This window comes from Nipponia nippon, unplaced genomic scaffold (assembly GCF_047370975.1).
Source record: "Nipponia nippon isolate SJK-2023a ecotype South Korea unplaced genomic scaffold, ASM4737097v1 scaffold_18, whole genome shotgun sequence".
NCBI classification, from domain to species: domain Eukaryota; kingdom Metazoa; phylum Chordata; class Aves; order Pelecaniformes; family Threskiornithidae; genus Nipponia; species Nipponia nippon.
Genome location: NW_028262334.1, coordinates 6447653 through 6462242, shown reverse-complemented (window position 1 = coordinate 6462242; position 14590 = coordinate 6447653). Strand labels below are relative to the sequence as shown.

Below are 14590 nucleotides of genomic sequence, written 5' to 3'. Positions count from 1 at the left end.
TCAGTTTACAATTTCCTGCTTGTTTTCATGAGGTTTGGGGACTAAACTAACAGTAAAAGGGAAAAAATGTAGAAGTATTTTAATTACACTTTATTAGTCTCTCTTGCAACTTTGATGAAGTTGTTCTTTTTACTTGTCTCCCCTCAGCATTAGGCCTGGTTTTCACTTGAGTAAATAGGAGATAAGTGTACAGCCTCTAAGGCTGCCTCCTTAGGTGCTTTAAATGTGCAGTATAAACTGTCTTTTCCTTTTTATTTTTAAGTGCTTTAAAAAAAGCACAATAAAAATATTCAAAAAGCATTTCTGGAGATTTTTCCTTTTTCATAGTCTATGTCTTCGGGTTTTTAGAAACTGGAGAGATGGCACTGTGATCGAATTTTGTGGTTTAGTACTGGTGTTAACGAGGAGCTCTTAAGAAATACGAGTCTTGGAACTTACTGCCCTGCAAAAAGCCAAACTGCTTTCCTTCATTTCAAAATGAATATCCTGCTAACTAAATTATTAGCATTTCAGTCACTTTCTTAGAAGATAAATACACAACTTGATTCTACTTTCCAGTATATGACAGAGTCCCTGAAAGGAATAGAAGGGTTCCAACAGCAGCTTTTTAGTGGTGGGCATGTTAAACAGCATGTCAGATAACTTCTCCAAAGATATCAAGATGCTCAGAACAAAGGTGGACTTTTTTTTCATTAGGGGAAACTTTAACTTTGATTTTTTTTAATTAAGATACCTTCACTTTCTACATTATATACCATTACATATTGTTGACTTATGTAATTTACCTAAAGGCTGGGAACTAGTAGGCTTAGGCAGACTGCAGAGCATAGAAGTGGCTACCTTAGGCTTTTTCTAGAATGATTTCTAACAGCGGGAGAAAATAACTCACTGCTGCTTTTTAGTTGGCAGTGTTTCTGCTTGAGAACAATTAGTTATGCTCATATCTGTTTTGTTCACTGACAGGTCATGAAAGTCCTTCTGGAAGCCGTTGTGTGATTTCAGAGTTTATACGACCCCTTCAAATATCTGGAGACAAACCAGAACAATTGTCTGTCAAACCTACATTCCTGTCCAAGTCAAGATCTGGTACCCCAAGATGCAGATTTGATTCAGACGTGAGTCTTTTTAAATTTGTTACTGAAAATGTATGTTACGGGGCCAAGACCTCTCTTCTCCAGGGGACCGATGTGGGTTGATCCACCTGCTTTTAAAAAGCCAAGACATGAATGTTCTCATTTTCTGAGATAACTTGGGAACATGACCAGTGGGAATTTAACTGATAATTTCAAAGTCTCAGCTGATATCCTAGTTACACAGCATCAGAAATGGGTGTGTGAGAACCTCAAGCTTCCATGAAAACCTTCAGTGGTGCATTCAGAGCGTTGTACTATTTCTGTGCATAAGAAGTGTAAGTCAGCATTTCTGTCTGTCTGTTTTGGCGTATGTCTATGTTATGTGGGTTTATTATTATTTTATTATATCTACCAAAAGGTGCAACTTTGTTACAGCCTGGGCAAATGGAAGAGAAATTCCATGCAGTACCCTGTCCAGGCAGGTATGCTCTGACAGAGAAGTAGCTCATTCTGCAGGATTTGTTCTTTGCCTGGTTTTCGTGACATGTGAATCTTCTCGCTACAACTACGGTGATACCACCTGCTAACAGCAGTTTCCAGCACACTCTCCTAAACGGATTTTGAGCCTGTAACCTGGAAGTGAAAGTTGCAGGATGTTGTTGCTAAACTCTTCCACCATTCAACTTCACAGCCTGTATTTAATTGTACTTTTGAAAGGTTCTGTTCTTCCTTTCTTAGAAAGGTTTTCTGGTTTTCAGTAGAATTCTAGTAGAAACCCAATGGGAAGCTCAGAAGAGCTTTACAAAGGTGCCATCGCAAGTTGGTTGTTGATATTTAGGACAAATGTTAAATATAAGGAGGTATAGGACGCATTTTGAAAACTTTATAGAAGGGTATTAATGTCTATTAAATACTGCAAACCTGTTTTATATGGGCAAACAGTCATGAGGAAATGATCTTCCTATTTTACTCCTCACCCTACAGTCCTGAATCCCATTCTTAATCTTTACAGAAGTAAATAAATTGAAACTGTGTGCATATTTTCTATCTATTTTATATTCATTGCTACTGAACCTATGAAAGTTGATAGAATCAAAATGTTTTTAAATGGATCACAAGCTTGAGTATGGGGTAGGCTATTCAACAAAATACTAGATTCTTGTATAGTATGAATTCCATGGGCATATGTAAGGATTATCCACAGATAAATATATGTGTATATTTATGTGTAGCAACATTACTGGAAAGTGGGAACATTCATTTCTTTTTGAAGAGGCCACGGAAAAAGCAGCCTGATGTAGTCAAACCAGAAAAAGCAGCTTAGCAACAAGACTTAGGGAAGCAGAACTAACAGCAAGGAACAGAAGAACTGCACGTCAAATTTAATTCCCTTTTTCTATTATTTTTGAGTTATCTCTCACTGAGAATGTCAAGCCCTCTTTTGCAGAATTGTTCGTTGTGTGCCTTCTAGAGTGTAATTATGTGATACATACTTACATTATGCAAGCTTACAGAAATTAAGCTCCATTCTTGTTAGAGGTATCCAGACCCAGGGGGAGAGCATATGAATAAAATCTGAAAATGGAGCATAATGCTATGAAGTCTGAAATTAAAAAAATGATACTCTGCAAAAACATATCTGCAACTTCCCTGATTGTTACTAGTAACAGTGTCTTCTAGAATAAGCATTATTGGGTTAATTATGACTTTGTGACATGCCCATAGAAAGGTATCAGGATGCTGACCCTTGAAAATTTGCCCGCATCCCCAAATGCTGCACAGGGGAAAATACCTGTTAGCTGACTACTACCGTCTTCCTCACTGGAAGTGGAGTGTTGGCAGAACAGCGTGTGTTTTGTGTTAACCCATCAAGCTAACCCACCTCTTAAGAGTTAATTCAGAGGAAAATTACTTGACTCAGTATTTTTCTGGTGCACTTTTGTTCCATACTGGGAACCAAGCAGGGACCAGTTTAGGCCTGAAAGTTGCAGTTCAATATTCACTCTGTTCAGATTGTAAAATTTCGATCAATTTGTGGACAACTTATCTTATTTGATCCCACTGTTAAGCCTAGTATTTCTACCTTAATTAAAGTTCTCTCAAGCTCAGGCAAAAAGTTGTTCATTTTTCCTTAAAGGGTTCACAGCATACTGTAAAAGAAGTGGAAGAAAGAATGGCATCTCTCACTTCAAAAACTCTATAAGGCTTAAAGCATAACAGAAAGAGTTACTATTTACCAGTGAGATTCCTAGCACAAGGCTAAAATAGGTGGAGTCTGTGTTGATTCAGCACCACAATTTAATCTCCAGGTTTTGTTGACCAGATCGGTAATGGAATAAATGTGTGGCTTTGCAGAATTGAATTCAATATGATGGTAAATTCAGAGGAAATACAGTATTTCTTTCAGTTAGTGGAAAGGGTGGAATTCAACAGATGCTGCTGCTGTGCATTGGATTGGCAAGGGGATATATTTTATGTGGTACTCATTGTTTCCAAGTGTTTGGAAGTTGACACTTGCACCAGCTCTATACTTAGCATTTGTCTTAAGTGCTTAGTCACTGGTATCAGGTTTCTACTATGGTTTTCTGATTAAAATATTAGGGTATCGCTATAGATTGTCTCTGTGACCATATAGCTGTACTATGCCCAAAACCACTAGGCATATCACTTAGAACGGGTCATCTTAGAGTAACTGAGTTTACTGTACTATAATGACGACTTTAGTAAAAGCTTAGTCAGGAGGGTGAGGTAGTCGGCGAGACTGGTATGGTTAAGTCATGCCTATTTCTTTACTCAGCAGCATGGAGGGGAATGCTGTGGTCAATATCACATCTTCAGCCATCTCCAAACTGCAGACAACAAATGTTGTCTCCAAATGACAAAGCACCAATCTACTGGTGCTTTGTCAATATTTCAAGCTTTTGAGGAAAACCGCCATCCAGTCTCAGATGGGTGGTCTGAATCTCTAGCAGGATGTCAAGGAATTAGCTCCATTTCTTTGCCCTGTTAGAATCTGAACTGCAATTCTTTTTCAGCCTAAGCCATTCTAAGTGAAATTAGCAAGTTCTGTTCCATGATAGAATTTAATATATTTTTTAAAGATGTTGCATGTTTGCTGTTTGATTTATATCAGCTGTCAGGAGAACAGTGCATGCATCTTCTTGAAGTCACATTGTCTTTTTTTTTTTTCCCTCTACAGATGGATAATGATAAGAATTCCAATACCTCAAAGCAGAGATATTCTGGGAAAGTCCATCTTTGCATTGCCCGTTATAGGTAACAAAACCAGCTCATTCCATATATAGTATATATTTGTAATATTCAACATTTGGGTTTGCTTCACTTTTATTCATGCACTGGATTATTACCCAGAGCCAACATTATGGATAGCAGACCCCTTTCCTGTTTGCACTGACTGCAAAATAGTGCCATTTCCATGTGCTTTAATTGTCAGAGAAAGTTTAACATGGCACAGCTCTTTTACCCACCACTGTATTTCTAGCCTTCAGTGTCTAAATAAGATGAGATTGTGTACCTCCTGCTTTATAGAGGATGTCTCAATCTGTTCTTATAAGTTGCTTTTTCATCAATGCAAAACAGATAAAAGTTCCTCACGTTTGCTTCGCACATTAAAATTTCAGATATAAAGTACTATCACAGTAAGAATTTCTGTGGCTAACAATTTCTTTCAGGATGGAGATGGATTTAAATACTTTATAAAAATGTTTTGTCCACGAGTAGCTTGTTTTAGCTGTAACTTACTGTTTTTGTCTTTATTTAACTTGTCTCTGTTGAAGTTAATAAACTTGTGTAAAAGACTGCCCTATAAAAAAAAATGGAATATGAGGACTGGAAAAGACCTCTAAAAGTGATTTTGCTTTAATTGACTTTAAAAAATGAGGAAGATTTTGGCCAGTGTATTCAAAGAGACCTAAGTGAGAAATGTGTAAATAAATTCTGCAGAAAAGGATTTGGTTTTAAGTGTATAGCGCTTAAGCGAATAGGTTGTGTTTCCTGGCAGCCTGTTGGTGATACAGTTCACAACAGCAAACTTACCTAGACTCCACTCAGAATATATCTTTCAGGAGGTAAGCAAAAAGGCTGATCTGAGGAATTACCTTCCTGTGCAGCCTTAGAACTGTACACCTTTTTCTGATTAGTGTTCAGTTGTGGGGGGATTGTAAGCGAACACACATATTTTCCATCTGTGCTCCATTGCAGTTACAACCCTTTTGATGGACCAAATGAAAATCCAGAAGCAGAGCTCCCCCTTACTGCAGGGAAGTACCTTTATGTGTATGGAGATATGGATGAAGATGGCTTTTATGAAGGTATTTTTTTTTTTAATCTGTGAAGTCATGCTAATTCATGCAGATTCAAATCAGTTCATCTGTCAAACATGCTCCCAATTCTTTCCTTCATCTACTACCAAATCAGTTGCTAAAATTACCCCTATCATCATTGTGTTAATTAACAGAGCTTCTGCACCAGCAAAGCCGCTCCTTGCAGGCATAGTTAATTATAAGATATTTTATATTGTCAGCTTTTCCTACTGGCAAGATTTAAGTTGGCAAGAAAGCTTACTGGCAGTTCTGGTTTTTGCCCCACTGAACCCTTACATTCTCAAACTGTGAATGTTGTTTATGTACAGTTTTCACTTAATATCTTCTTCCTTATCTTGTCCACTTGCAAGGCATTGACATGCAAGAGGTATGCTCCTTCAAGGATTTTAATGGCGTTGTTCTTTCTCACCAGGAGAACTTCTAGATGGACAAAGAGGACTAGTCCCTTCAAATTTTGTGGATTTTGTTCAAGACAATGAGACCCGGTTAGCAAGCACATTAAGCAGTGAACAAGATCAGAATTTTATCAACCATTCGGGTCCTACTTTGGAAGGAGATCTCTTGGAGATAAGTCCACCAACTCACATAGACCCTAGTGTAATCAGCAATGGCGCAGGGACTCTGGATGTGAACATTGATGAAATTGGAGAAGACATTGTGCCTTATCCTAGAAAAATCACCCTTATTAAACAACTAGCCAAAAGTGTCATTGTGGGCTGGGAGCCACCGGTAGTGCCACCCGGATGGGGAACCATTAGCAGCTACAATGTTCTGGTTGACAAAGAAGTACGGATGAACATAGCCTTGGGAAGCAGAACAAAAGCTCTTATAGAAAAGCTTAACATTTCTACTTGTACATACCGAATATCAATTCAGAGCATTACAAACAAGGGTAACTCAGATGAACTGCAGTGCACTTTGTTGGTTGGGAAGGATGTCATAGTAGCCCCTTCTAATCTTAAAGTGGACAATATAACCCAGATTTCTGCTGAGTTGTCCTGGCTCCCTACAAATAGTAATTACAGTCACGTGATCTTTCTTAATGAAGAAGAATTTGACATTGTCAAGGCTGCTAGCTACAAGTACCATTTTTTTAATTTGAAGCCCAATATGGCCTACAAGGTGAAGGTCATGGCAAAGCCCCATCAGATGCCCTGGCAGCTTCCCCTGGAACAGCGAGAAAAAAAGGAAGCCTTTGTGGAATTTTCTACGTTGCCAGCAGGTTTGATATTCTTCTCCCTACCCCTAAACTCTCCAGTTAAGTTTCTCTGAAAATTCTAGATAAATTAATCTAACCTTTAGCTTTATGCTGTAATCCTTGTCACATTCATGAGCAGACTGGGGATTATTAGATTGCTTTATGGTATCTAAAATTAATTCCTGTCCTGCATTATTCCCTTCTTTGTTCCTGGGTGAGGACTGAAGCATTTTTGGGAGATAAACGAGGGAAAGGCATGCCTATCATCATCACAGATCACATGCCAAGTGTTTTAGCAGATTAATCTCTATTTGTATTTAATTTGTCCAGTTATAGTATTTCTGGCAGTAATTTATTTTCGTTGGTGTGAACAACACTGGTTAAAAACCAGTTATTACTTCTGACATGTTACTTGTGTGTCTTAAAGCACTTTTTACAGGGATGATCCAACCCTTTTCTGTAATGAAAAACAAAACAGACATCTTACAGGACCACACAGTTGTTTAGGGGATGTAAATGCATTTTGGTTGTGAAGTTGTAATCACATTGTACAATTTGAATTTGTAAAGATAACAAATTGGTCATGTTTTGGTAAGTCTGAGGTTTTTTCCCACCTTGCTTTTACATTAGGAATGTTAGTAAGTGTTACCGGTCATTTCCCAGTATTTAAGAACAGTGAAGTAATGTTGAAAACTAGAGCTGAAATAATGTAGTGCATTTAAAGGATAATCTCATGATTTTGGGGGTGTATAGCAGTACCTGAAAAATTTGAACATCTCTCCTTATGGATCCATCTAACCAAGGTCATCTAATCAAGGACAAGTAGAAGACTCCTTATATATTCAGACTTTCAGAGCACTGAATGTCTCTGAAGCAGGGACAGTCAAGTACAAGTGACTCCTGGTGAATGGAACTTCAGTAGCATGTCCTCTGCTGTGGCTTCATTGACTCCCTGCTGGGATTTGATTCTAGCAAAGGGGCAGGAACTAGTTCTCATCTCTTCCTTGGCTTGCGTGACTTCTATGTAAGGAGACATTTAGGACAGTAATGCTGGTTGAGTAGAGAGGGAGTTAAGCTTATGTGTCTGCTGCTTTCAATGCTGTTGATTTACAGTTTCAGTAAAAATGTCCTCGGCTCGGACATTTACTCTTTTGTCTTAAATCATTTCAGTGAGATAAGTGGTAGTGCTATTATAGAATCTGCTAGGAGGGAGGGCATTTTAAACTGTATATGTTCTGTGGGAGTCAGGAGATACTGCCTAGATGGTGGCTTGAACTTATTGGCCATGTTGATGTCTTTGTTATTTGGGAAAAACCTTTTGAGTGAGGTTTTTTCAGGCCAAACACTTAACATGCTGTATCTCCCTCTAGTTGCTGAAGTATGCTAAAGCAATAAATGAGCTGTTCTCTGTTGAGGAGCTGAAATGCAGCGAAGCCTCTGCTTTTAGATCCAGAGATCCCAGCATCTTCCCCACCACTTCATTTTACAGAGACCATTTTTACAAAAGCACATCAATTTTTCACTGTTACATAGCAAAATAAAATAGCAACTGTTGAAGTGATTAGAGGCTGATGCCTGTATTTCAAAAGTCATTGAAACAAAGGGAAAAAGATGCCCATGAAATCAGAGTCAGCAATGGGAGTTAACATCATAGTGTGTCATGTTTTTCTCTTGCAAATATTGCTGGCTTTGAGTAATCACATCTCTCTTCTTCCAAACTACAGTTAAAAGAAAGAAGTTAAAAGAAAAAAAAATAGAGAAAGTGTCTGATGTGACTAGCACTGTTTTTTCTCTCAAACTCTGGACTATTTTTCCACCTTAAATACCTTCAGTTGATCTACATTGTAAGGGACATGTTTCAAAGATTATTTTAGAGGATGCTGAGCGATCAATACAGGTATTCTGTGTGAAGGGAATCTTTTGTTATTGTGCTTTTCTAGAAGACGCATGGGGGTGAGCGTTACCACATAAACCTTTAGTCGTGGTGACTGTCAGGTTTAGCAGACAGTGCAGCATGTACTGCAACATAACTGGCCGCAGGCAGCTGCTAATGTTTGTACTGACGTTTTTCTAAGGGCTTCAGAAATGTTTACGAATGAATACATGTGCTTGCTTTATTATGAAGCTGAGAAGCTCTGCTCTTTACTAGTGCGTTCAGTGATACCCTTATAGAAAAGGATACCATCAGCCACTTACACCAAAAAGGGAGTGGGGATCAGTGAATGTTTTAAAATTTTCACACTGTATCAATCTCAGGGTTTTTTTAGGAATGCATTAAGCAAAAATGAACTTGAGATAACTGCTCACATTTCAAAGCTAGAGAGAGTAGTTGTGTGAAAAGTAGAGGACAATGAGAGGTCAGCTTTTAATTTTTTTCTTTGCATAGATGTATCATGTTTTGCATGATTTATACTTGAAAACACATGGCTTCCTGTCAGACCAAAGCTGGGTGACAGCTCTTTAGTAGTTCTCTTTTGAGTGCTCAGATCTAAAAATAGACATAAGTATGCACAGGATCGGGACCAATGGGACTGTTATGTTTTTTGAGCTAATTCAGGTAATAAATTCATGAAGACCAAACTGTAGCAGAATTCTGAAGCAAACATTTATGTTGATGACCAAGGCCATCAAGAGTCATCAAAAGTAATTTCCCATTTAATGATGGGGGAAAATAAAAACCATACTGAGCCTTGGGCATTATGGTTTATTAAACCTATCGCTGTTACGGCCTGTGAAGGTTGAGACAGACTCTCTGGGGATTGTTTGGCTTTGGGAGAATAGAAGGAAGGTGACTTCTGCAGGAGCAGATGAATGCCATTGTCATAGACAAGATATTGGACTACATCAGGTGAATTCTTTCTTGGAAGCTGAGGAGCTTTGGGAGTGCTGGCTGTCAATAAAATAGGATGGTCAGGGAAGCTGAGATTCAATCCTAAATCAAAATCTACGTCTTGGCCAAAAATAATATTAGTTCAGTTTGCATACTTTGGCCTTCCAAGTTAAAAATACATTATAGGTGCAAGGGATGGTATACTAAAAAAATTTCATGTTGTGCCTGTAGTGTCCTGAACATGACCATAATCTCGTTTCCATGCCCACTAGAGGATGAAATTCAGTGACAGCAAACTACTGAAATGCATTGATGGTTTGCCAGCATATCTGGAGGTTGAGGATTGTCTGATATTTACACTTGTATCATGATCTGTTTGGTAGCAATGAATACACACAGTTTAAATATTTGTAGCTTTTTTGGTAGATGAACAGAAATTGGTTGTTCTTAGTTCACTGGCAAAAGCAAACTCACAGCAACCAAGGTTTGTATTCTCCCAGCAATTACCCAGAGATGGCTACAGCTGAACCCTGCTTCTGAAATGTTCTAGCATTAAATGCTTCTCAGGGTTTGACTGTTAAATTAACACAACGGGATGCCTGAAATATTCATGAACTAATAATCTCTATGATATTTTTACTTTGGCTTTCTGTCCAAAGTAGAGCTATTTATAGTAGGGTAATAATGTCTTTTAATTAAGGATGTACTTGGTGCGCTATTACGCTAGCATACTGTAAATGCCTTAAAAGGTTAGTAGGCATATTTTTTTCTTCAGTGTAGAGAAAAGACTTTGAGTCCTTTAAACCAGCATGCTGCTGGATGAAAAGGTTAAAGTTTCGGCTTGCAGTCTGCATTGCACCTTAGTGTCAGTGTGCTTCTGGCCCATAAATCCTGACTTGGAGCCACTGATAGTCCAGAGAGGCAGACATCGAAAGTGATTTCTGAGTATGTAGTGTGCATTCAGTGCAGAGATACATACCAAAAAGTCACTTGCTATCACCTGCAGCAGTTTTCCACTAAGTGCCATTCCTGGGCCTTTTCTTCTTGCATGTTTCTGGTAACACCTTCTGCATTCAGAGTAAACAGCAGTTATACAGCCTGGAGGGATAAAATAGGTCCAGAGCAAGTTGCAAGTACAGACCATCTTGCAAAGAAATATAGCTTAGCTACTGGCTGCAAGCTGAGGGTCAGTTCCTGGCTCCACGACCTGCTGATTGTATGCTTCTGTTTTTACATAATAACTGCAATAAGGATATTTTGTCATCTTAAAAAAAAATGCTTTGAGATCTGTGGTTTCCAGCTTGCAAGTGTATCAGTTGAAGTACATACTTCTGATCTAAGGCTCAACAGTGACCAGTCTTGTCTTTCTTAGGTCCTCCAGCTCCACCTCAAGATATTACTGTTCGGGCTGGCTCCAGCCCAGCCACCATACAGGTGTCCTGGAAACCACCAACTCTGACAGCAACAGGGACCTCCCATGGCGCCAACGTCACGGGCTATGGTGTTTATGCGAAAGGTCAACGGGTGAGTTCTCCTTCCAGCATTACGGTGACCATCTACATTAGGTGAATTTCAACTGACAGGTAAAGGCAAAAATAAACGTGTGACAGCACTTGCATGTGTGCAGGATTTTCTCAGCTTTCAGTAGAACCTACTCTTTTGTTTGTGCATAACTTGCTCATTAGCTTCCTTTCTATAAGAACTTAAGGTTTTGGACAAATGGGTTGAAAGGATTAAAGACTAGTGCTAACTGGTGTGGAGCCCTAGTGTGGGCTCTAGCAGCCCACTCTGTGTTGGTAATAATTCGCTCCATGTTAAGACTTTGAAGGTTGTACTTCACTGGGGTTGAGGGGAGGGAAACAGATGTCTTCATGCTAGTAAGTTGCTTGTTTGTGTACTCAGGTGGCGGAGGTGATCTTTCCAACAGCAGAGAACACATTGGTGGAGCTAATGAGACTAAGGAGTTTGGAAGCAAAGGAAGTTACGGTTCGGACACTCTCTGCACAAGGGGAATCAGTAGACTCTTCTGTTGCTGCCATTCCATCTGACCTACTGGTGCCTCCAACCCCTCACCCCAGAACTGCTCCCAAATCTAAGCCATTAGCAAGTGCCGGAGCCCCAGAAACCAAAGAAGAACATTTAGGTCCACATTTAAAAATGGATGAGTCATGGGAGCAGACTCGTTCGGCATCCCCTGTTCATGGACACACGCTTGAGCCACCTGCCCCTAATTTTCACAGCCCGCTTCAGGGGAGGAGGTCTCCATCGCCTAACCGAATACTCCCTCAACCTCAAGGCACACCTGTCCCAAATACTGTCGCAAAAGCCATGGCAAGAGAAGCTGCACAACGAGTAGCAGAGAGCAATAGGGTAAAGGCAAACTTTTTTTTAAGGCTTTTTTGGGCTGGCTTTATTCATTGTGGTACTTTCCATCAAAGAATTTTTTCATCATATGCTTTTAAGGAGCAGCTAATCATTCCTAAACCCTGAAGATCTGTAGTTTGAGAAGAAGCAGTGTGCTAAAATTCTGTGCCATCTTCCACAAATATGCTGGTAACCATAAAGAGCATTGATCAGCCTTTGATCAGCATAGAAATCCCATAACATGACTAGAAATGTTGTCTCCAAAAATGTAGAGCCTTACTTCTGAAAAAAAAAAAAAAAATAGCAATCATCAATTTGTGCTTGGACCCTGCAGGAGTCAAAAGGGAGACTTGTGCCTACGTGAGAAAAGTCAACCAAGTCCTGAAGTACTTTGAAAGAGACCAGAGCAATCAAGGGTGGTTTAAAAATGGGTCCGGAAATAGGCAGATAGTCCTGAACAGACTTACTGTGAGAGCTAATCTGTTTGGCAGTTTACAAAACGAGGACAGAGTCTCATTTCTATAAGGGAATCTAACCGGCAGTCAGATAAGAGACATGTTTGTATTCTAAAACCATCTGCTTTTTCAAAATAGCAAATAGCAGTTTAGATGCAAGTGAAGCACTATTTTGTATGCTGTCTTGGATCCACAGGCAATTTTACATATTTGCCCTTCAGGAGTGCCCCTTTCTCAGTGCTGCACCTTCCAGATGTTTACAAATGCTTCAACATAGCTGCCACGTGAAAACTTTTCATTACAGCGCCTTTTGTGGCTGCTAGAAGCATCACTGCCCAAAGGAGACTCCCTGGTTTTGAGACCATTATGACCCATGGCTGCTGTAGTGACTCAGATGTTTGCTAGTTAATTTAAATCCGATATTTGAGGCTCTTGGGTCAGTATAGCTGATACGTATGCGTCCTGACAACGTGCTCTGGTTTTCCTACCCAAGCATAACAATATTTAAATACTCGCAGTGCCCTGGGCAGTTACTTTCTCATCACAAGCTGCTCACAACTGTCTGATACTTGTTTCAAGCTCCGGTGTCATTTTTTTCATACATTCTCTTGGTCCTTCATCTGGCAGTCATCAGCTGTTACGTCCAGTTGTTCGTCTCCCATTGTATCTCCAAAATAACTCTATGAATTTTGACAGTTCACACATGTCTTAACAGCCCCACCTTATTGACTGTCCCTGTTTCGGGACAGAATTGAGCCAGTGGGTGATGATACAGCTTTTGGGAAGCCGAATAATTCTGGATCGATAAGGTCTGGTTAAATACATATACATGCATGTGTATATTTCTTCCTTTTCTTTATAAATGAAGCAAACTGGAGCAAATGTAATAGAGGGAGAAAAGGTAATTAGTTTCTTTGGCACTCTGAGGTGAAAGTTGATTTAGCAACTGCGTAGGGAAAGAGAACTGAAATTCTTCTGGTTTTGAAAATTGCTGACATAACATATGCTCTGAACCATGTTTAATTACATTAATTTTAGTGATGCTTGAAATATTTAGTTCAGGGATCTGGACAGAAGTTTACAGATGGATTCACCCTAAACTAAATCAAAATCTGCCAATGATATTTGTCATGTTTAGTCCCCAGCAGTAGAAATTCTTCCCTTGTGGTAGGCTACTGCAGAAGAAGCTGTGTCTTCTCCCTGCCCTTCATCCAGCCTGTTAGATGGCTGATGGTTATTGTCGTGAGAGTAAGCAGCAGGATTCAGTAGCGGAGGGCAGGAGTCACCTCAGAGCAGAGGAGGAGCACAAAGTCTCATTCTGTAGCTTTTTTTTGTACTGAGGTCAAAATGCTTTAGTGGCTAGGTCCTCTGCTAACCCTCTGCCAAGGGGAAATCAGTGTCTTCATTAGCAGCCTCTGACTGTAGAATACTGATAACTTTGACATAAGTAGTATCGGGAAGAAAGCTGGCAGCTGAGTTGATGGTCACATAAGAGCATATAATTGTTTATGAACAAGAGTAATACAACAAGCAAAAAAATCTTGAAAACTCCTAAAAGGTCACAGTCAGAGGAAACTTAACATTGCTTTAAACCATGATTATATTTAAATGTTGTGTTCTTGAGTCCTTATGTCTTATGTTTGCCATTTCTTCCACTGGTTGCAGGAGCAAGTCTGCTTCACAATTTTCCGTTTTTTTTGTTGCTTTGCTAGATGGAGAGGAGGAGTGTTTTTAGCGAAAGCAGTAATGCAGCCCGGTACGCTAACTCAGATGATGAGGAAGATGGCTATGATTCTCCTAATGTCAAAAGAAGGGGGGCTTCAGTTGATGATTTCCTGAAAGGGTCAGAACTTGGAAAGCAAGTAAGTAGCCTGGTCTTGTTACTGTGTCAGGTGTCTGACAAGAAACAAGTGTTTTATGAAGCTCAGCAGGCTATCCAGGTCACCACCTGATTATCGTAGACATATTGGTAAACTGTACAGACAAGCAGCTGAGTTGTGGGGAGGTAGATGAATGTCCTGTTACTGGAGCATAACACTGTCTAATGGCAACTGAATGCTTGGCACCATGCATCTATAGATCATTATCCCAAGCAACAGGCTTAAGCGCTGGAAACTGAAAAAACTGAAGCTGAAAAAATTGAAATAGAAAATACAACTGGGATGTCATGTTTGGGCTCTGGGCTTTTTCTGTATGATGTGTTACTACTGAATATAAAAACATGCTGTGGAAAAAAAGGAAAGGGGGAAGGATTTTTGTGTTCCATAAAAGCAATAACCTGTAATCCTAATTAGCAGAAAACCAACACCGTATATACTTGGCATGCT

The 14590-nt window shown here is 39.5% G+C and overlaps 1 protein-coding gene across 13 annotated transcripts in view; it reads left to right on the top strand.

The window, feature by feature from the left end:
- The window catches only part of RIMBP2 (RIMS binding protein 2), a 116135-nt gene that overhangs the window by 73362 nt on the left and 28183 nt on the right, over nt 1-14590 (top strand). For all 13 annotated transcript variants that reach the window (XM_087754655.1, XM_087754652.1, XM_087754650.1 and 10 more), the window contains 7 exons: nt 964-1115; nt 4273-4349; nt 5295-5404; nt 5829-6638; nt 10817-10968; nt 11347-11814; nt 13976-14125. In XM_087754655.1, coding sequence (XP_087610781.1) covers nt 964-1115; nt 4273-4349; nt 5295-5404; nt 5829-6638; nt 10817-10968; nt 11347-11814; nt 13976-14125 — 1919 coding nt within the window. The remainder of the gene's footprint in view (nt 1-963; nt 1116-4272; nt 4350-5294; nt 5405-5828; nt 6639-10816; nt 10969-11346; nt 11815-13975; nt 14126-14590) is intronic.